Raw genomic sequence first — 24,180 nt, forward strand, 5'->3', positions numbered from 1 at the left:
TCTTTTAACTATAGAATCTTTCAGAGCATTTAAGTAAATTTTCATTTCCTACGAATAATTTTTGCATTATAGAATAGAATTAGAAATGAAATTAAAAAAATATGAGACTTCATTGTACTGGTAGGGCAGGGCCACTAGGAATAACTAAAGTAATTTTGGGTATTAAGAGAGTGAATAAAGGAAGTACAATGGTTAGTTACTAGGCATTAATTTGACAAACATTTTCTTTTCTTTTTTTTTTTTTTTAAGCAGTCGGGGTTAAGTAACTTGCTCAAGGTTACACGGCCAGTTATTTCTGGGTGTGGTGCTGAGTATCTGAGCCCAGATTTGATCCCCAGGTCATCCCGACACTGGAGCCAGTGTTCTTACTTGCTGAGCCACCTGGCCGCCCCATTGACAAACATTTTCCCCAAAAGGTAGTAGAATGGTCTTAGATTCCCTTGAAAAGAAAGAGCGACACAGAGAAACCTCATCTTCTCATTCTCTATTTTAACAACCCTACTCTGCACCATGACCTCATTGTTTTCATCCTGTTGGTTCTTGTGGTGGCTGTCTCATCAACAACAGATTCACACACAACTGTGTTCAAGGAAGTAGTGAATTTCCCAAGGACCCCCTTCTCTAGTTGATGAGTTGACTTTAATGGAAACTTCCAGTAGCAGAAAGCAGTGGGACAGAAGATAGTGACAAGAATATCATCAATGAGATGAATGTGATAGAAGGAATGGAAGTACACATTGCTGTCATTTCTTTTGAAAAGTCAATATTGACACCAGAAAGTGAAGCAAAGGCCAGTCTACCCCAAAGAGCTGGTCCCTTCTCCCAAGGGACCTCACTAACTATTCAACAAAATCCTAAACTTTAGAACAAACCCATTTCAATAGAATTGTACAAACTAGTAAAGATTTTTGTCTAAATAGAGTTCTCTACTTGGTTGTCATTTAAAATTTAAGGGTTGGGAGCAAGTATTTCTTAAGCAGCTACTACATGCCAGGGAAGCTAGGTGCACAGAGCACGGGGCCTAGAATCAGGAAGACTCATTTTATCGTGTTCAAATCTAGCCCCAGACACTTAATAGCTGTGTGATCCTGGGCAAGTCACTTCACCCTGTTTGCCTCACTTTCCTCATCTGAAAAAATATGCTAGAGAAGAAACTGGTAAACCACTCTAATATCTTTGACAAGAAAACTTCAAAAGGGGTCACAAAGAGACTGAAAATGACTGAACAACAACTTGTGTGCTAGGCATTGTATTAAGCACTTCACAAATATTATCTTATTTAATCCACATGACAATTTTGCAAAGTACATGCTGTTATTATCCTCATTTTTACAGGCTTTGGAGTGAATTTCTTCTTGTTTGTTTATAATTAATTTATGTCTCCAAGACTAATGTTAATAATAAATATTGTATTGTCACCACCCCACTCCACAAAATGAAAAAGAAATGTTTCCTACTTCATTCCACTACCAAAATTCCTCCATCAAAAAGCTTTGGCTTTTGCAGACTTAATAGAAAGAACATGAGAAATAGGTTTTGTGTTCATATATTTTCTTTTCTTTGACTCTCAGAAAGGGGTCCCTGAAAATCTTCTGTATAGAGCAGATGACACACAGGTGTGTGGAGGAGCACTTAGCATCCAGAGGTGGTCAATATCTTGAGGATTTAACAGCTTTGGACTGTAAGATTAATGGTACTCTTCCAATATTAGTTCTAGCATAAACTCTAAGTAGTAAGTGTGTAGGATGTTCAATTTAATAAATTCTTTTCAAGATATGTTTTGCTTAGTTATACTAAATATTGTCAGATAATTACAGTGCCACTTCTTTACCCAATAGCTCCATCTAGAACATTAGAGCATTCTCTTTCATGGGCTTCTCATTCTCCCAGGCTGGATTTCTATACTTGTAAGTGAAATACAATAATTAGCTAATTTTAAACCCAAGGAGAAATATAATGACACCGAAGTTCACCTGATTCCTTCCTCTTTGGTTTTAAGGAGTATGTTTTAGACAGACACTTTGAGTTTAGTCATAATCATTCCAAATTCCCAGTTAGAAAAATTCTTGACATTTCAACAGAGGTTGATATTTCTGCACTTTACATTTATATGTGTGTGTGTGTGTGTATGTGTGTGTGTGTGTGTGTGTATCTTCTAGTTGACTCCTGGATTTGGTGGGTGGTGTTGAAATTTACTGGAAATGTTTGGGTAATGAAATATAGATTATATTATAGTGTCTTTGAAAAAACAAGCACTAGGAAGGGAAATTAGAGAAAGAACTGCCCATTTCTTGGGACTTCGCACAGCTTGGATCTTCTGCTCTGAGATACTTTTGTGCTCTACATATACAATCCTCTTCATTATCTCTTTTTTCTACCACAGCTTTGTGTCTTGAAGGTGTGCTGGAAAGTCACATACTTGAATTTCTGGAATTCTTCTTCCTTTTACCTAGCTTAATATTTATATACAGGATTCAGCGGATGTGATGAAATCTCCCATTCAATTGGATAAGATCTTGTCTGATATAATTTCACTTCATCTAATGGCTTTCAAAGACTTTGTGCACTTACCTAGTCCAAAATTTTTGGATTAATTGATTTATTGAGACATGTTCTCGCTTAAATGGGGTGAAGTGGTTTCAACTCAATGCTTACATAAGTATGGATTGTTGGACAAATATCAGCAAAATAATTATGTTTGTTGCTGCTATTTTGAAGATTATTCTCTTAAAGGAAATGGGATCCCATTAAATGACTAATGAGATGAGCAAACCTTAATATGAAATTTAGGTCCAAATATAGTAGAAAGAATATCAGTTCTGGAGTTACAATAGTACACAGCTTCAAATCCTCCCTCTAATGCTTATGACCTATATGACCTTGGACAAATCACTTAACTTTCCTGGATGGACCTCAGTTTCCTCATCTGTAAAATGAAAGAATTGGACTAGAAAACTACCGATGTTCCTTCCAACTTTAGAACTAATGAGTCTTTGATCCTATAATTTTTACCCATGATGACTCATGAAATGGTGAACCTTTCTTGGCTAAGTATATGATAGGTACATACTCATCAAGATGCCAGTGATTCTTATGAGTAAAATTGACTCCAGAGCTTAATTGAATGGTATATATTTGATTACAAATTAATTTTCAAAAGATTATTTTTTACCTTACTGGGCATTAGTATGATAAAAAAAAATAACCTGTCTGCAGCAGAGAACCTTAAACTAAAGGTTCCAAATCAGTCTCTCATAAGTACTGATGCCACCACTAGGATGAAGAATGGACAAGATCATTGGAAGCAGTGTGGTCTCATGGCAAGAGCCTCAGTTTTGGAATATGTCGTAATCCCAGTTCAAGTAATAACTAGCTGAATGACTTTAGGCAAAGCACTCAACCTCACAGTGCCATTTCCCTCTCAATAAGACAAAGACAACTAATAGCTGTTTTATTGTAGGATTGTCATGAAAAAAAAATGAGACCATAGATGAGAGAGGTTTTTTTTTGGGGGGGGGGGGAGAAAAACTATAGCCAGTATGAGATGACGTCATCTAAAAGAATAGGTAAAAAGTTGGGATTGGTGAATACAAATGGAGATAATGTCTAATAGTGATCACTTGGATCTGGTTTGGGTTTTTTGCATGTGATGTGATGTTGATTTAGGAGAGCAACTGCTCAATTACTCAGTCTTTTTCTCTTTTTAGAAAAGTGAAAGTATGTCAGCCTATTGTAGATAGGTGGGATGAAGATGAACTATTTTGATATTTTCTGAGATTTTCCCTATAAAAGGCCTTTTAAAAAGAAGACTTAATTTGTAATGATGACAACCAGCAAAAGGGGATAGGCCAGCTGTGAAGAGAGATTTTTTTTAACCATTTTTTCCCTTTTGTTTAACATTTGCACAAAAGTTTGATTAACCCTTCCAACACTTAACAGTAAAATAATGGTACATTTGATGGAAAGGAATGTTGACTATGCTGTGTAAAAATAGCTTAAATTTATTTGGGACAGATGAAGAGACTTTGCTTCTGAAAAATGAAGAGCTTATATTATGAACTTTTCCTTTTCTTGCCTTTCTCATAGAGGAAGAGTACTAGACTTAGAATCAGAAGGGCTGGGTTCAAATCATCTTTAAACACTGAATAGCTGTATGATCCATCTAATCTCTCTGAGTCTCAGTTTTTAAATCTACATATGGAATAATGGCGTATGCATTCTATACAATCGCCTACATATTAGTCATGCCATCCAAAAACTTTGACTGATGAACTAAAAAGAATATTTAGTTTTTTATGGAATTGCTATGTGATTGTCATTAACTTCTCTGCCAGAAACTCTGAATTGAATATAAAATATCAGCTTCTTTTCCCCACCTCCTTATCTAGCATAGCTATTTTAAAAGATACCTTTATTTTGTAGAGGTTTTTTGCATCAGGTATTTTAGCAGACCCACCTCCACCCCTAGGTACTAATTCTTTGGAATAGTTCAGAAATATTGTCTTAAATAGGTGTAAGGTGATAGGGATTCTATTGTCTAACTCTAATTTCTATGACATCCCAAGTGAAAGAGAGAATGAGGTCAAAAATAAGAATCTCCTTATATAGTTATTTGTTAAATTAGCCTATTAACTACATAACAACAAACAAAGTAATGACTGAGTACAACAGCATTTTTTTCCCCCAAGGAGCATATATTTGACTATTTTAGTGGGGTGGTTTATTGAACAGCATATGAGGTGAGATGCAGGACTGGAGAGTATATTACTGTATTATCAACTTTCTGAAGGCAAGAATTATGCCTTATTTATTTTTCTATCCCCCATAGTCTAGCACAGTATCCTGTACATAGTAGGTGCTTCTTAATAAATCACTATTATATGAATGAATGAATGAATGAATATTGCTTTAAATGCATTGTAGCACGAGTATGGTAGAAAGAACCCTGAACTTGGAGTCAGGAAATCTTGGTTGGATTCTAGTCTCAAATACTAGGTGTGTGAATTTGGGGAAGATACTTAACCTCTATGGGCTTCAGTTTTTTTTTTTTTATCCATGAGACCGAAGTTTATAATATTGGTACTGTATCTCTTCCACAGAGCTGCTGTGAAGTGTTTTGTAAAAGCTAAAATGACATAAACATGTGCTATCAGTTATACTAAAAACAAGTAGATTTAGTTGTTTTTATATGTATGGGGTAAATACTTTAACATGCTCAATTTGGGGGAGTTAGTACTTAATTGGCATTCAGATTATATTTTATTTAAGGTTTGTAAAATACTTTACATGCATTATCTCATTTGAACCTCAAAACAACCTTGAGAGGTAAGGTACTAAAGGTATTGTTATCTCCATTTTACAGATGAGAAAACTGAGGCTTAGAGAGGTTAAATGATTATTAATTCTAAGAATTGAAATATGGGAAAATATACTTAAGATGAAAAACATTTTGAACTTAATTCAGTCTTTCTTTAGAAAATCCTCAAGGATCATATTGTTCATAATAACAAACATAAATTACTATCATTCTAGGGTTTTGAAAAATCTATTGTTCAAGAATCCTCTTTGATAGAATGTGGGATAAACCAGCCTTCACATCAACTCAAAAAGATCTTTATATTTATGTACAAGGAGTAGGGCAGCATGAAAAGGAATTGGAGAAATGGATTAGAGATAGGAATATTTAAAAAGGCAAAATAGTTTTTTAATACTAAAATTAAAGGTACATTTTTTCCATATTTGTGATCATCTATAAACAAACTCACCAAGTAATGAAATCAACTTATTCTTAGTCTATTTATGCTACTTTTTTTTTCAGTATTTCGTCAAGGTGATATTGGAACAAACTGGTATGCAGTCTTAGCAGGATCCTTGGATGTTAAAGTATCTGAAACCAGTAGTCACCAGGTAAGGGTTCAATTTATTTATTTTAGAATCAAGCTTTTTTTTTAAATGGCCAGATATAGTATTTTATATGAAAGAAAATGATTAAAAACAATACAGATAACCCCATATATTTTCATGCATTTTCAAGTTTCTAACTACAAAAATCAACTCTATCCTTTTCTTCTTCTTAGAATTTCTATGATATCTTCTCAAGAGTCTCCTCCATCATAATGCCTTACTTCCTATTATGCTGTGTTCTCCAAGAATTGAGACCTCACCACTTTTGGGAGATGCAGGAGAATTCTGATAATCATTGTCGACTCATTCTCTCTGTCTCTGTCTGTCTATCTGTCTCTGTCTCTGTCTGTGTCTCTCTCTTTCTCTCTCCTGTTCCTTCTTTCCTCCCTTCACATAAGAAAGGAAAATTGATTACTTGGAAAGATAATAGAAATGAACAAAGATAGCTAAAGAACAAATGCTATACTTACCCTTGGTACAACAGGCTCTTAGCTTTCAGAATATTTTTTTTCCATCTGTGACACGATCATAAATTTTCCACAGTGTGCTCTTAGGAGGAATAAATTGATATAAACAGGTCTTTGAACCAACCCATCTTCTATGGGCTGGACTCTACATATGCAGGATAGCAGTATAGGTCAGGTTTTTCCTCCAGAGGGATACTTTCCTCACAAGTCAGTGAGGATGTAGCATTTCCTGACTTATATAGGGACTTATGTGTCCCTGACTTATACACAGGGGACTAGGAAGCAGCAACATCACTAACTAACTTTGTATCTAAGGCAAGAAGCTAATGGTGCCCAACTCATCCTTAACAGCATAGGATTCTTGGCATAGGAGATGTATATTTTAAGAATTTTCTACAGGGTACAGCAGAAAGGGCATTTGGAGTAAGAAGATCTGGGTTTAAATCTTGCCTCTAACACTTATTACTTTTCTTTTTAAAAATAACTCTTTTCCATCTGACTTGAAGCTAAAACCTGTATGTGTTATCCGCCTCTTTAGAATATAATCTCCTCAACATCAGAGACTACTTTGCTTTCCTGTTTGTATCTCCAGCACTTAGTACAGTGTTTTGTACGTAGCAGTTACTTAACAAATGTCTTTTTGTTGATTCATTCGTTCCTACATCCATCCATTCATTCCTATATATGTGATTTAGAGCAGTCATTTAACTTCTTTGGGTTTCAGTTTCCTCATCTGTAATATGAGGAGTTTGGACCTTTGAGGCTTACATCTTTGATACCTATGATGCCTTAGGTTTGTTAGACCTTTTATTGCAGCTGGGGAGGACCCTGACCTCACTCAAGCACCAGAAATTACTTTAGTAGGAGACAAAGCCTTTCATTACAAAACTTGAGAGGAGACTTAAATTGAAATACCAGGAGACATCAGAATAGCTTTTGACACTGGGCACCTAAAAGAGAGGGGAACCATAAAGAGGAGGGAACCCAGCATACAGAGAAGTCTGGAGTGTGAGGAAGGTTCCAAACTTATAAACTAGAGGCCTGCTTTTTTGTTCTCATCAGTGGGGCCTTCCATTTGTGGCTGTGCTGTTAAATTCAGAAAGAGAAGATGGCCAGCAGAGGGAGCTAGTTTACCATTCAAAATGTTCCCTAACGCATGGGATGAAAAGGTAGAATGGATGCTTTGTCTTATTTTCAGAGGGTCACAAAGCTGGGGGGGAGAGCTGACCCTTTGGACAAATACAGCCAGGATCCATCCAGGTCTTGTTGGGCTGGAACAATGGGTTGGAAAGAATAATATAAAATTCATGAGTGATAAACATTAATTCCATATTTGGCTTCAAGAACAATCTCATGTTACAAGATGAATATATTATGTCTAGACAGTTCATGTGGGGAAGCTCTTGGTAGCTTTAATGAAATGAAAACTCAGCTGTTTCACATGTCAACCTAAAAGTCAACGCACTCTTGGACTTCATTAAGAGACACATAGTATGCAGAATAAAGGACATAATAGTTTCATTGTGTCCTGCTATTATAGTTTGACCAAAGCTGAAGTATGCATTCAGTTTTGGATACCATATTTTAGGAAACAGGCAAGTTAAAGAACCTCCAGAAGAGAGAATCAGCATGCCGAGTGACCTTGAAATCTAGGGGGTGGAAGGTAAGGAGCAGAGATTTATAATAGTCTTCAAATATTGGAAAGGCAGTCATATTGGCAGAGGGATTACACTTCTTATACTTGGGTCTAGAGGTAGGTAGGTAGCTTAGTGGATAGAGTGTTGGGCCTGGAGTCAGGAAGACCTGAGTTCAAATTTGACCTCAGATACTTACTGTGTGACCCTGAGCAAGTCACTTAACCTCTGTTTGCTTTAATCCACTGGAGAAGGAAATGACAAACTAGTCCAGTTTCTTTGCCAAGAAAACTCCACGGACAGTATTGGCATGCTATAATCTGAGTGGTCACGAAGAGTTGGGCGTGACTGAACAACAACTTGGGTCTGCTAGGCAGAACTAGTAGCAGTGATTGGAAACTTCAGAGAATTCAACATAAAAAATTTCTTAACAATTGGAGCTGCTTCAGACTAGAATGTCAGGTACTGGATTTCTCATCACAAGATAGGCCTTTAAAACAAAAGCTGTGTTACTGACCATTTGTTGGTAACATTGTAGGGGGAGGGGGGAGGTTCTTGTTCTTTCTACCCAGAGATCCTGTGACTGTATGAGGAAGACTCCCAGCCTACTGGCTTACTGCAGCATACCTGGGCATGTTGATTTGATGCATTAACATTTTAAGACAAGTAAGTTGAGAAACAGTGGCCAAAGACATTAAAATTGACTGAGTTCTTAGCATGGCCTTGAGCCTTTACATCTGGTTCCTCTGACTTCCTCAAATTCCAAATTTTTGGCAGTATTCAGTGAAGGTCAGTGAGGGTCCCTATCCTCTCCCTCCCACATAATCTTATTCATTCTACTCCAGAAGAAGGAGTCTGGATGTAAAGGAGTGTTGCTAAATGGAAAGATGAAAGACTAGAAGAAGGGGGCCCTTTTCTTGGAGAAAGTGTCTGAAAAATGTGCCTTTCCTGCTCTCAGGTGTTAGTCCAACTTTGAGTTTTGGCTACCTTTACTGCCTTTTTTTTAAAGCAAGCTATTTTTCTTAATGTGGTATTCCTAGAAAGTGTTTAGGAAATGCTATTTCTCTAGTATAGTAAGTCCTCAACTTAAGAATGTATTATATTTTTAAAAGTTCATTTAGAATAAATTTGCAGTTTGGAACTCAGAATACAATTCTCCATAGAACCAATATTGCCTGTCTGTGGCCGTTTGTTTTGTAGGACAATCCACAAAAGCTCATGTAATTTGTAATCTACCAGATATGTGGTAGTACTGAAAATGTACTGCTTTAGAACTTAATTACTACATGGGGCAGTGTTTCTATGGATTCAGAATCCATTTCTATGGAAAATTGATTCAGAATGCCAGTTTGGGGCACCAAGAAAATATCTAGCTACAGAGGAAAGAGGAATTCCCATAGTTTCTAACTACTTCTGTGACCTAAACAGTGTCTCTAGGAGTTGGGGGTGGGCATGGCAAAAGAATAGGAGTAGGTATGGGGAATATACAGGGTTTGCTGGAGCTCCAGTCAAATGACTGTCAAAAGTCAACGGTTAAATTTTCAGTGTGAGCATCCACACCTTCGAAATTGGCAAATGCCACAAATCAGGGCTTGATTTATAGAACTGGTTGTTAAACATTTATCAATATGTTACTAGGTGAGGAGTATAGGCTCACAGAATTTAGATCTGGAAGTATTTTAGACCCTTTTTAGGAAAGATGGAAGCAAGACATAAGGAAGTTAAGTGTCTTGACAAGAATTGAGGGAAGCAAGAGAAGGGGGGATGGGAGCACCAAGGTTTCAAGGATGACTTTATGGTGCTTCCTGGCTTCCTTCTGGTATAAATACCTGGAGACCTTTGTCCCTTGGCATATCCTGGTAATCCTCCTCCATCCCTCCAACCCTTTCCTTTCTCTTACTAGCCCAAGGGATTGGCTAGCCTGCTTCCCTTTCCACTTTTATCAACTATTGTTTCCACTTTGACCTTTTCTCCTTCAAGGAACACTGTAGAACAGTTTATTCATTGTTTATCCCTTACCTTCCTGTTTCTGCAAAAAACACCCCTTTTGGAGTACTTATAAGTGGAAGACTGATGAAGCCTATGGACATCTCAGAGTAATATTTTAGATGCATGGAATAAAAAATGAAATCACAAAGGAAACCAATAATGTTGAAATACAACTATTTAAATATATTTTAAAAAACAAAGATCATGGATCCTAAATTAAGAAACCCAGAGTTAGAGGTAGCCTCACTTTAGAACTAGTTCATTTAATTTCCATTTGGAGGAATTCTTTGCTGAGACTTTGTCTAATTTCTTCAGGATGCTTTTTCTGAAAGCCAAGGGATGCAAGAACTGAAAGCCTAACCAAATTAGAATCTAGCTAATAGAGTTTAATCCTGCAAAAAAAAGAAAATAGTACAATGATTCATTAAATTACCTACAGTTTTAGTTCTTAAATGTCTATTTGAAGCCCTAATAATTAAGTGTGATAAGAGCCTGACAAAAACAAAACAAAGCCAGCCATATGGGTGATGGTAGAAAGGGAGCCATGGGATCAGAAGACCTGGGGTCAAGTCTCAGATCTGCCACTTACTGGCTATTTGATTTTGGATGAGCTAATTCAGCTCTCTGGGCTTTAATTTCCTTATCTACAAAATAAAGACCTCAAACTTAGATGTTATGAAAGGCCTTTTCCAATTGAAAAAATCCATGGAACTGTGTTTCTCTCTAGCTGTTACTGCAAAGCTGTTGTTTTACCACAAGAGGGCGGTACTAGAATGTCAAAAGACAGAAAACCTATTTGTTACACTTGGAATTCTAACTTTGAATATTTAAGAAAATTGCTTAGCAATTTCATTTTTCTCTGAGAAACACAAAATCAAAAACAGGTATATTTTGGTGAAATTTAGGAAACTAATTTGTTTACCAATTTTAACTCCTCAGTAATTCATGCTTCCCTCTTCTGTCATACAAAGACTGTATCTCTAAAAAGTCTTACCAGTAATGTATGTGTGGATACTAGGCTATTTCTTCCATAGAAGAGATACCTACCTCCCTTCCTCCTTTGGTCTCTGCTTCTCTCCCTTTCTCCTTCTCTCCTTCTACTTCTCTTTCCCTCTCCCACTCTTTCCTTTTCTTTCCTCTCCTTCTTCCTCTCTCTCTCTCCCCCCTTCTCTTTCCAATAAAAGATCTCTTCTAGAATGCTTGTTTGTGGCAGGCAGTAATCAATATTGTTTGTAGTGGCAATTGTAATTCCTTACTATTTATTAATGTTTAAGTTGTGAGAGAAGTTAAATAATTTGATGGTTGGTTTTTTTCCTCAGCATATTGCAGGCTTTCTCATCTACAGAAAACTTTTGGGGGAATAGTCTACAAGTATATCCCTGTATATACTATACATGGTGAAAATGTGAGAAAGTTATAGACAGCTGTTCTCAGACAGTTTCTACAATAGATTAGGTCTTCATATTCCTATAGATGATGAAGAGAAGTAACAGATAATAAGATTGTGCTGCTTTTATTGGAATATTCATTATTGATTACTTATTAAGCCCTCTACCCCCAAGTTTCACCAGGAGAACAAAACTAGCCTCAAAGGCTACGCTCCCTCATGGAATCCCCTAGGCATGTGTTAAACTCTTCCTAGAGAGAGTCATTAATAGACACTATAGACAATACTTTGGGCCACTTCCTCCCAAGATTTCCTTATTATCACCATCAAGTGATGCATTAAACCAGGAACAGTTCTTACCATTGTCAAGCAGAGTCTCCTTGTTGTTGTTTGTCCATTATTCTGGAAGAGAATCGGAGAATCAGGGAGGTCGTGTCTTGACTTGAAACTGAATTAGATTTAATCGAGGCAGGCCTATGCAAAGTCACCAGTCTCACTTTTTCCTCCAGAGCCATTTGGGTTCAGTGGCAAGATATAGATCAGGACTACTGGATGTGACCATGGATGGAGTAGGAGACCTGGGCCTTTTTATGCTAAGGTCTTTCCCAGGTCTTAGTGTGTCCAAGGCAATGCCCATTCAGTGATTGTAGCTGGGTAAGAAATGAGGCCAAAAATGACCTTTTTTTACCTAGTCAAAAAAAAAGGCAGTCTGGGGGAGCTGTATAAAAGACAAAGGAGGGAAACGTTTCCCTATAAATGGTTGTTCTCTTGATGCTCCAGTTTGTGGATGACATCCTCTCAGTTGTACTGAATCCTGGAACACCACATGGTATTTCAGAGACCCATGGCCACTCAGAAGGGATTGGTGTTGCAAGCAGATGAAGCAAGTCAGTGAAAACTAAAGAATATGTATTACCTATATTACAAAAATATCAAGACAGGTAGGTGGTACAGGGGCAAGAGTACTGGAATTGGAGTCAGGAAGAACTGAATTAACATGCTGCCTCAAACTCTCCCTAGCTGGACAGGTTAGTTAACCTTGCCCAGTCTCAGTTTCTTCATCTGTAAAACAGGGGGAATAATGCCTCATATGGTTGTTGTAAGGATCAAATGAAATAACATACACAGTGCTTGGAAATCTTAAAGCACCATATAAATGCTAGCTATTCATATTGTTACTGTTATGATGATGGCATACAATTGGATAATAGATTACATTTGATGTCATTTTGATGCCCATTAAGTTACTCCATGAGTACATGCATCTTGGACAGGAATTGTATATGGATAATTACTTTGACTTAGAATTCATTAGGAAGAGAGTGGACTGGATTATGTTTGGGAAAAACACAGTGCTTTCGGTGATTCTAAGATGGCTTCCTACTACCAAGGCCAATCTTTATAAACAATAGCATGTAACTTCTTGGAGGGCAAGAACTATTTGATTTAGTCTTTGTATCTCTTAACACATTGTGACTTGCATGTAGTAAATAATAAAAAAGTATTTGATGTACATAATCTCCTGCTATATGATCTTAATCATGGAATACTTCAAATTCAGAAGAATCACCATTTCTTATGTCCCAAAAGACAATGGATAGTAGTCAGCGAAAGTAGGTTGAAACATATTATCATTGATAGAAGTGCCATAAGTTACATTTGTGCCTAGAAAAGAGATGGGCCAATCAAGGTTCAGGGTAGCTATTCTGTGAAGGATTTTCAGGATGACTTCGACAAGGATAAGGCAACAACATGAGAAGGCATGGATGGGCTGAAATCTTCACTGATGGAGTGAATGCCCATAACTATGAGATTCAGTATTGAACTGTTTTATTTTGTTGCTTCTATTGTCATGGAATTCAATAAGCAAAAGGTGTTAAGCCATGGTACCCATGAGTGTAGAATATCAGCCTAAATCCAAGTGTCCTAGATTATATTCTATCAGAACCTTTTCTTCCTTAATGACCTGTACAACTTTGCAAGCAGATTCCAGGAAGATGCTTTGGAAGTAGCAGGAGAAATTTCTTTGTTGTTTGTTGGATGAAAGCTGTTGACTTGAACGTGTTCTACCTAACTCTGACAGTAAATAGTTTTTCCTCTTGACAGTAAGTGCGGTCACGTTTATGTGGCAAGCTCAGAGATCAGGCTGCATTGAATTTTATTATTTAGAAAGACTCAGGAGCTCTTAATACATTTGAGCTAGTGCAGGGGATCTATAAAACTTAATGGAAAATGCTGCCCAGAGGACCAAAATCTAAAGAATAAAAGGGGTTTTCCCCCCATATTGAAGAAATGAAGGGCTAATACAGTCTTTGAAGTTATTCTAACATGTACTAAAAGCTACAAATTTTTAGTAGGAGAAAGGTTATCTTTATACAATCCACTCATGTCAAGGTAAGTTTAATTTGAGGAATAAAAATAGTTGACACCAATTAAATGATAGCTTGTTGATGGAAGACATAGAAGACTATATTTTAAAAATTTTGTCTGCCAAATTATAAGTAAATTCCCCAAGCCCATTTTTATTATTAGTAATAATAATGCTATAATAGTGATAATAATAATAATAATAATAAGTGAAGTTTTGTTTCACCTTGATAACATCTCAGTGGTTTTGGGAAGTTGAATTTCAAAGGACAGCTGTGTATATATTTGTAAAGCAATATCATAGGTGTAGTTCTTTAGCTTAGATACAGTCTTTTAAAATAATGACACATTACCATTGCACACCCATCAATGCTCCATTTTTAAACAGAAGCTGACTTTGCATGCTATTTCAAAGATCCACGATTCCTTTCATGTGGATATTCATTCTACCTCTGCTAATCACAATCCTTCCATCTACAAATGTTAGGGCCTCCTGGTGTGAGCTTCTCGAAATTTAGCCAGGTTGGTGCTTTGGCCTGGAAGGTGAAGTCATTCTAGCCAGATGGGAGCTGCCACTGCGTGGCTACAGCAAAACTTGGAGGGTGAAGAGCCACTTCCAAGGCGGCAATTAGGCATCAGGGTAGGTCTTTAGTGGAGGTTACAATGAAATAAAACAAATCAAGCCCTCTATATAGATAAGAGTGTTCCAGGAAAACTCAATTTACAATGGTAATGTTAGCAATGCAGATAAATTAAAGAGTCATGATTTGAAATCTAACAAGGTCCAAAAAGAATTCTTTGGTTTATATCAGGCTTCATTAACAAGGACTCCTCTGACTAGAAAGCCTGGAAGCTTGCTCTGCTGCATATTGGCTGGGTGACTCTGAGCAAATTTTTTAACCTTCAGTGCCCCGGGAGACTCTCTAAGAATATAAATTGTAGAAAATGTACATAATTGTATTAATAGGAATTTCACCACCTAATAGTGTGGTAGCTAGGTGGTATAGTGAATAGAGCACAGAGTCTACACTTAGGAAGACTCAGGGAGTTCAGATTTGGTTGTAGACACTCACTAGCTGCATAACCCTGAGGAAGTCACTTAACCTAGATCTGCCTCAGTTTCCTCAACTGTTAAAAAGTAATCAGAAAAACATCTTCCTGAATTCATATCTGGCCTGACACCTACTAGCAGTGTGACCTTGGGCAAGTCACTTAACCCTGTTTCCCAAGTTTCTTCATCTGTAAAATGAAATGGAAAAAGAAATGGCAAACTACTCCAGTATCTTTGCCAAAAAAAACCCCAAATGAGGTCACAAAGAGTTGAACAAAATTGAAAGTGACTGAATAACAACAATAGCACCTACCTCACAGGGCTTCGAGGACCAAAGTGAGCTAATTGTAAGGCACTTAGCACAGTGTCTGGCATATATAATGGTGCTTAATAGATCCTTGCTTTCTTTTCCCTTCCCCCTTTTCCTTGTACCAATGAGGTCATAGGTCTAGTCCCTATTCCTACTCAATACAAGCAAGTAGGTAGTATATATGTACACAGGTAGGGGCTAAGATATTAATTTTTGTATTCTCTAGGATTTGTCTCAGTGCTGTGATTTTGGACAGTACCTACTCATGTATCTCTTCTTGCAAATCTGTAAGCTGGGTCTTGTGCCTCCCAAAGATTTGGAATAAGAGAATGTGAACTCCATCCTGGTTCTGCTACTTAATACCTTTGATAGCTTAGGCAATCCATTGTTCCTTTCTCTGTCTTAGTTTCCTTACCTTTTAAAGTAAAACTGTCAACTAAGTGACCTCTAAGGGCCTTTCTGACCTTAAGCCTGGTAGTTAGAATTCTTCATTGTTCCATTCATTCTAGAAAGAATTTGGAATTGTGCTTTTTGACTAAAAGTGCCTAAAATGACCATATCCTTGGATCCAGAGATTCAACTGTTAGGCACGTATCCCAAGGATGTCAATAATAAAAAAAGAAAGACCCTGTATACACCAAAATGTTTGTAGTAGCACATTTTATAGTAGTAGCAAAGAATTGGACAAAAATATATGCCCTTTGATTAGAGTATATACATATAATAGAATATTGTTGTGCTGTAAGCAACAATAAATATGAAGAATTAAAAAAAGCATGTGAAGACGTAGGAATTAATGCAGAATTAGGCAAACAATACATACAGTGTCAACAACAGAAAAGAACGACAAAACAATAGGAACTGAGTGCTGAAAAGTCACAGTAACCCAGCTTGGCCCCAAAGAAGAGACTATATACTACTTTTCTTGTCATTCCCCCACTCCACCGTCTTTACGGAAGTGCAGACTTTGGGTGCAGTTTATTTCAAAGAAGGTGTTGGTTAGATTTGCTGTTTTTCTCTTACCATTTATTTTATAATTCAGTGGTATCAAACTCATGGAAATGAGAGCTACTGTATGTAGAGATTCCTGTGGACTGCATATTCATTTAGAAAGTTACAGTTTATATATTTCTTTTTTATTAGTTAATTTATTTTGTTAAATACTTCTCAATTGCATGTCATTTTGCTTCCAGCAGGAGTATTGTGGGTCACAAGTTTGTGTCTCTTCTGAGACATGGCTTCTAAGGAGGGGAGAAAGATGCATTGAAAAATGGAGCTAATATAAAAAAAACAAAATTTTATTTTAAAAAGTTTTAGAAACCAAGTATAATCCTCATCACACTGAAAATATATGCTAACTTTGCTAACAGATTTCTTTTGATTATTTTCCCCATGCATTCTAACAAAGTGCCTTGGATGCAGAATATGCTAAAAAAAAAAGGTGAATAAATATTAGTTTAAAGTAAAGGAGAAGATATATGTGCCTGACACATATAAACAATCCCTAAGTCTCATTTCAGAATTTAATTCCAGTCATCTCTCCTATTAAACTTTGAAAATAACTAAAACCAATAACATTTTGCAACCCCTTCTTTACTTTCCACATCTTTTGTCAGAGTTGTTAACAAATAAGATACAAATTGGAATAGGAATGATCCCTAAAGAATAAGTCCATAAATTACCTAGGTTTAAATAAAAGACTGTACTTGGAATAGGGGAAAGAGGTACAGGAATATTTGAAGTGAGAAAGTAGCTTATAAATTCTTACAAATTCCTTTAAGTTAAAGATATTAAGGTCACATATTCATCATAAGCAAACCTACTCTAAATAGCATAGAAATTAATTGGATAATGTTAATAACAGCCATAATTTCATAGTGTTGGGAGGTAGATCAACCACTTTCATGTAGACCAGTCATCTTATAAGAAGCTTTTATTGCACAGTTGTTTTGATGGATATAAAGTATATTCAAAACTATCATAATGAACTATTATGAAGTTCTACTCTTTGTATGTGCATGCACACACACACATGCTATGCTTAAAGTTCTTTTGGATGTTCATTTGAAATCAAAACAAGTTGCTATCCACCATTTGCACACAGCTACCTCCTTTTGCCCACTTTTCATCATCTTTCATGGGCCTATTCCACATACTTGGATTGTAAACCACTAATGGAGTCCATGCATATCCCTGCTGATTGGTAAGAGTTCATTACATTTCACCAGGACCAGCCACGCAAATATGCCTTCTCCCTGCCATGCTGCCAAAGCTATGCCCCCTCTCGCCCATCTCTTTTTCTACTTTCTGTTCTGAGAACACTAATCAAATCAATCCATGGCTTCTGGAAAGGCTGTACGATTTGATTGTCTTATAACTGCATAAACTATCTCTGTGACTTTACCCATCCCTTGCTACTACTTGTCTATGTATTGCATGTTCCTATTAGAATACGAGCTCCTTGAGTCAGGAAATATCTTTTTTGTACTCTTTAACATTTTGTATATTCTATTTAATTCATTCCTCATCTATATATAAATTTATATAATACACACATATGTATATATACATATATATTTCAAATATATATTCATATTTCAAATCATCGTCTTCTATGCATATGTACCTTAGCCACACCCAACCACAATCACTTATCTGTGCACTTAACTATATGGCAACACAAATATCCATGTATCAATCTCTCTCTCCGTGTCTCTCTCTCTCTGTCTCTGTCTCTGTATCTGTCTCTGTCTCTCTGTCTCTCTCTGTCTCTCTCTGTCTCTCTGTCTCTCTGTCTCTCTGTCTCTCTCTCTCTCTCTCTGTCTCTCTCTGTCTCTCTCTGTCTCTCTGTCTCTCTCTGTCTCTCTCTCTGTCTCTCTCTGTCTCTCTCTGTCTCTGTCTCTCTCTGTCTCTCTCTCTCTCTCTCTGTCTCTCTCTCTCTCTCTCTCTCTCTCTCTCTCTCTCTCTCTCTCTCTCTCTCTCTCTCTCTCTCTCTCTCTCTCTCTCTCTCTCTCTCTCTCTCTCTCTCTCTCTCTCTCTCTCTCTCTCTCTCTCTCTCTCTCTCTCTCTCTCTCTCTCTCTCTCTCTCTCTCTCTCTCTGTCTCTCTCTCTCTCATTCTCTTTCTCTCATTCTCTCTCGCTCTCATTCTCTCTCACTCTTTCAAAAGAGAGACAGACATGCAGAGAGAAAGATATATATTCCAAATACTCCTAAAAAGCAGTTGGGTAAATGAGTGAAGAAGTATATGTTTTCAGGGTGAGAGAAAGGATGACTGGTTGGCTCAGTAGATGAAAGAAAATAAGGGTTAAGTATGATAGAGAGTTAGGAGCAGGAATGTGCTGTATTCAGCTCAAACCTGCTCATGAGAGATGATTGTTAAATTTTCAGTGTAACAACCATTTACATTGTCGAAAATGGCAAACGCTGTCACAAATCAGGGCTTGATTTATTGTTTTCTTGATTGTCTAAGCTTAAGAAACTGATGGAGAAAAATTTTATCAATGTAAATTAAACTTTAAAATTTGTCATGCATATATCCAATTGTAGTTATTGCATATGTAGCTTTCCTTATAATAAAGCACCACAATTTGTTTGGGTGTTCCCCAATCAATGACCATCTACTTGCTCCCAGTTCATTGCATCTACAAAAAAAGGTAGTGATAAACATTTTGGTGTGCATGAGACTCTGAAGTTATTATTAAAATGCATGTTCTGAAGTTAATGTGAAATTGAGATATAATCAAACTTTTCCTAACAGAGTGATAGAATTCTAGGACATGTATGAACTTAAAATGAGTGAGAAGGCTGTATTTAGGAATGGGAAATTCCAGAAAGAGGCAGGAACATTCATTAAGCATATATGGAAGTCTTCAAAAGTAGAATATATATATATATATGTATCACACATACATATGTAAGAATTCTAATCTCCCCACAAACACATACACATATGTATATATATATGCGTGTGTTTAATATTGCAACAGACTATGATGATGACTTCTTTGTTGCTTCGCTTATTTATCTTGCTTTTGATTTATATATATATATATATATATATATATATATATATATATATATATATATATATATATATATACTGAATTAGAAAGGCTGATTCAACCCAGTGGCAGAATATCTTAAAAATATGTACTATAAAGTCATACTTTATATATCTATTTATGATCTATCCATCTATTCATCCATTCATTTTTACTTGTTGAGTCGTTTCAGTCTTGTCCAGCTTTTTGTGATCCCATTTAGGGGTTTTCTTGGCAAAGATGCTAGAGTCATTGGTAACTTCCTTCTCCAAATCATTTTATAGATGAGCAACTAAGGCAAACAGGGTTAAGTGACTTGCTCAGTCACCCAGCTAGTAAGTGTCTGAGGCTGAATTTGAAATCTTGAAGATGAGTCTTCCTGACTCTAACAAGTCCAGTGTTCTATCCACTGCTCTGCCTAGCTGTCCTGTCCATTCATTTTGTAAACCTTTATTGTGCAGGATAGTGTGATAGGTCCTCTGGAGGATATAAAGTGGCCCTGATAGAATTTGGAGGGAGAACTGAAGCTATCTCCATTAACAGGAATATGAGTACACATCAACTTGAGGGCTTCAGAGCCCTCATGATAACCTGTGATCCTGTTTAACAGAGTCAAGACTCATTTTAGGTTTTGTCTTTATGGCTCAGTTCTTCATTTGGGAATGTGGCAAAGGCTTCCTAAATGGAGGTGGTGATGCCACACTCACAGGTTTTGATTATTGGTGGTAACATGGGTGTATCTGCAAAGGAAATCCCCCAATTATCCAAAGTTCTCTTGTTGTTCATGAGGTTCAACTTACCAGAGAGAGCTCCTACTGAGCAGAGAGCCCGGCCTATGTAAATTTCATAGGACTGGACAGAAAGAGTGGAGAAGAGCAAAATAACTGAGAGCTATACAAACCTTCCATACTATCAACAATAACTTCGTTATTTTAGGTGATAAAAATGAAGTTTCTCAAATGCTTAAGGTGGAAATAAGGGCTGATCAAGAGAGCAAGAACACAGGAAAGCCTTTATTTTTTTTTAACAGTTTTTTGATGGGTTATAGTGAAGCATAATCCATCCTTAGAGTCTGCAAGTTGCTGAAAGGTGAATTTGCTAAACTGAGAGAGAATACAAAATACCCAGAGTCCTGGGATCTCTTCTCATGGGCAGTTTTCTAGTTGAAAATGTTCACCTCTGTTTCTTGGCAAACATCCTTCAAATTTTCCCTGCTCTTTAATTCTTTTCTTATAAATTATTGATTTTATTTTCTTGAACACAATTTTATATGGTAATATCTGTGCAGAAGCAATTTTCCATGGTTCAGGGATCTGGACTATTATGAACATTTGTCTTAGTGATGTGATTGCAAGAGTTACTAACTTGATCTTAATAACATTTGCCTATTATCATGTATTAGATGCATGAAAGGAAAACAATGTATTTTCTAAAACAGAGAATTACCCTTGTTGTTTCCCATAGTTTATTCACCGTAACAAGTTAGCTTATGGAAGGAAAAGTTGTTTCAGATGACATTTCAGTAACTATTGACATCATTTGTTTATTTTTTAAAAATTATAAGCAATTGAAATTATATATAATTATGAAAAACGATCATTTTACCACCATCAAACAGAAAATAAGGGGTAAAATCTTACAACAAATATTCAGACTTTTAACAAGCCAGCAACCACAAAAAAGAATTCTGTATCCCCTCTCAGGTATGTCCCAAGTTCCACCATGTTTGTCCACATTTTGTTTTTTTTCCTTGCCTTTTCATTTTCTCTTTCTGTTTCTGTTTCCCTTTCCATTTTTTTTTTTTGCATAAATGTTAGTGGATGGTCAATTTTGGTTCTGTTGATTTGTTTCCTTATCACCTCATTCTTTGAATGCTTAAAATTTATTTTTGGTACCATATTTTAAAATAAAATTTATTTATGGTACCATAAAATTCCATTGCATTATTAAACCATGTTTTACTCAACCATTCCCTACTTATTGGATATAGACTGTTTCTAGCAGCTTTGATTTTTAAAAACAGGATAGCTATTGATATTTTCATACAACTAGTTCTCCCCACCCTCTTTTATGATGTCTTGGGATACATCCAGTGAATGAAATCTCCAGGTCAAAAGGTAAGATTAATTTTGTAATTCATTCATTATATATTTACATATTGCTGTTCAGAATGTTCGCCTATTGGAATTATCTAAAACCAGATAGAATTACCTCCAAACTTCATAAACAATATTGCATAAAAATTAATTTGTTAGTGTTGATAAGCATTTGAATTACTATATTTTTAATAGCTGCTATTTGTGCAGTATTTTTAGATATAAAAGCTATTTTCTCCACAACAGCTCTGTGAGGTAGGTAATACAAATATTGTTATACCCATTTTAAAGACAAAGAAATTACCCTTTTCTTCCTTTGTTTCCTATCATTTTTAAATTTCTGAAACACATATTGTCTTCTATTTTTCTTCAATTCCTATTTATTTTCTTTTTCATACTTACCATTAGAGAAGAGCCATTCTCACAAAGACTGTTCATCAATGACATGTAGCTAAATTCAATGGACTTTAATGACCCACCACAATTTGAAAGGATTTATGATGAAACATGGTATCCACCTCCAGATAGAAAACCAATGGACTGGCAGCTAGGTGGCACAATGAATAGAGCACTGGCCCTAGAGTCAGAAGGACCTGAATTCAAATCTGACCTCAAACACTTAACACTTACTAGCTGTGTGACCTTGGGCAAATCACTTAACCCTAATTGCCCTCCAGAAAGCAAAACAAACAAAAAAAGAAAACAGATGGACTCAGAATGCAGATAAAAGCATATTTTCTTCTATTTCCTTCCCCCCCCCCCCCCCCCCTTTTTTGGATATAAATGATACAGGAACTTGTTTTGCATGACACTACATATTTATAGTGTTTTTTTTTTCTTTTCTGCCTTCTTAGTGGGAGTAGTGAGAGGATGGGAGAGAATATATAACTGGAAATAGAATAAAATGGAATTAAAAAAATTTTAAAATTCAGTCGAATGTTCCTTTCTAATTTTCCTTAGACACCTTGCTACATTCAACATAGTGACCATTTCATGTTCATTTAGATGTCCTTTGACATTAATTTCCAGAGCAATTGTCTTCTGGTTTACCTTCCATCTTTCTGTTAAAGGGAAACTAAAGGTCTGAATAAATGACTAATGCACTCAATTGATTAACTTAGTGACAAAGAGTGAGTGAATGTAAAACTATCCTTGATACAAATGGTTGTACTTACATAAAACAATCTTCTTGTTCATTTATAACATTATACTAATTCTTGACCATTTGTGGTTTAAACTCCTGCGATGTTCCTATTCTGTTCCTTTGGTTCTTATTCTATACTACCTTGGTGTTGTCAGTTATTTTGTTATGTGCATATATTTTTGTTTCATCAACTGGATTGTAGACTCTTGGAATTCAGAAAGCATGTTGTAATTGGTTTTTGTATCACTTTTATGTTGCCTACCATTATGCTTAGCATGGAATACACCCCAGGATGCAGTAAGCTAGAGTAGAGAGTGTATGAATCCTGCATTCTAGAGCCTAGCATGGTGCCTGGAATTCAGTAGGCACTTAATAGCTTGTTAATTAATTGATTGGCATTAGATGGCACCTGGGTACAAGTCCTACCTCTTAAACTTAGATCTAAAGACTATGAGCAAATTATTTCTCTGAGTCTCAGTTTCTTAATCTGTAAAATGTAGATAATAATAACTGTAGTACCTACCTCAAAGGATTGTTGTGAGATCAAACTGAGATAATGTGTGCAATGTACTTTGTAAACCTTGAAAGCTCTATATTGATAAGTATCAGTTACATAGAGCACTCACTAAGTCTTTTTTGATTGATGGTTCAGTCTGTGGACTTTTTAGAGCACTTGCTTCTGTTTGCTCTATGTACAGACAGCTTTTAGGCATTTTTATGATGACTCACAACAGATCATGTTTCATTAGGACTAGCCCGGCTGAGCACAGATAGGCTTATCACCAGAAAGCTGGTCATTGGCCAGGGTTGGAGTTTATAGTCAGAGCAATAAATGAAATGTAGAGGTAGTCTAAAAATCTCACTTCAACCCATAATTTCAACTCTTACATCAACCCAACTAACAAGCCTTTGTCCAAGCTATGAATAAGCAGCAGAACTGACTGATGTGTGTTACACAGAGGAAGAGGAAGGAAGTGTAACCCGTAACCGTCAGTTTTGCTGCTTAGGAACAGCTTTGGACAAAGGCTTGCTGGAGTGTGTGTGGGGGAAGGTGGGGTTGAATTGAAATTATTGACTAGAATGAGGTTTCTGTACTATTACTGGGCTTCACTTATTTGTGCTTCCCAATTCCTCTTATTTCGATTGAATTGTTGTGACTTCTCCTCCACCCTCAATCTCCCATCACCAAAGCAAACACATTTGTCAGGGGGCTGGGATTAAGTGATATTCCTCACTGGGACTCCCTCCCTTAAAAAAAAAAAAACAGATATAAGAGACAAGAAAACTGAGAACCAAACATCTCCTAAACATTTAAATTTTCTAACAACTGATTATTTTGCATTCATAGGATGCAGTGACAATCTGTACTCTGGGAATTGGAACAGCATTTGGAGAGTCGATTTTGGATAACACTCCCCGCCATGCTACCATTGTTACAAGAGAGTGCAGCGAACTCCTCCGCATTGAACAGAAAGACTTTAAAGCACTATGGGAGGTAAACTCAAAGGCTTCCCTTTCAGTTAATGTAGTTTTAGAAAAATAAAGACAACTGTAATGTGTGTAATGACATTACAATCAAACCTTAATATGTTCCATTCTGATTCAGCAGATGGAATTTTATTTCCCAAACACTCTTTTGAATGAGTGAACACCATTTTGACACAGACATCCTTGATTTTTTAAAGTATCTGCTTCATTTTCTATAGACTGGAATACTTTTTAATTATTTCTCGAATGACCAGTTAGTATTTCCTATGCTTTCCCGCTATTTCTTGAGCAGTCCTTCTAAG

At 36.3% G+C, this 24,180-nt stretch overlaps 1 protein-coding gene across 3 annotated transcripts in view; it reads left to right on the forward strand.

Annotated features, from left to right (window-relative positions):
- RAPGEF4 (Rap guanine nucleotide exchange factor 4) overlaps positions 1-24,180 on the forward strand; it is a 350,706-nt gene that overhangs the window by 55,476 nt on the left and 271,050 nt on the right. For all 3 annotated transcript variants that reach the window (XM_069068411.1, XM_069068412.1, XM_069068413.1), the window contains exons 3-4: positions 5,819-5,907; positions 23,739-23,885. In XM_069068411.1, the coding sequence (XP_068924512.1) occupies positions 5,819-5,907; positions 23,739-23,885 (236 nt within the window). The remainder of the gene's footprint in view (positions 1-5,818; positions 5,908-23,738; positions 23,886-24,180) is intronic.

The sequence above is a fragment of the Petaurus breviceps genome, unplaced genomic scaffold (assembly GCF_028583685.1).
Source record: "Petaurus breviceps papuanus isolate PSGF00001 unplaced genomic scaffold, PetGlider_PUasm1.0 90763, whole genome shotgun sequence".
In the NCBI taxonomy this organism is placed as follows: Eukaryota; Metazoa; Chordata; class Mammalia; order Diprotodontia; family Petauridae; genus Petaurus; species Petaurus breviceps.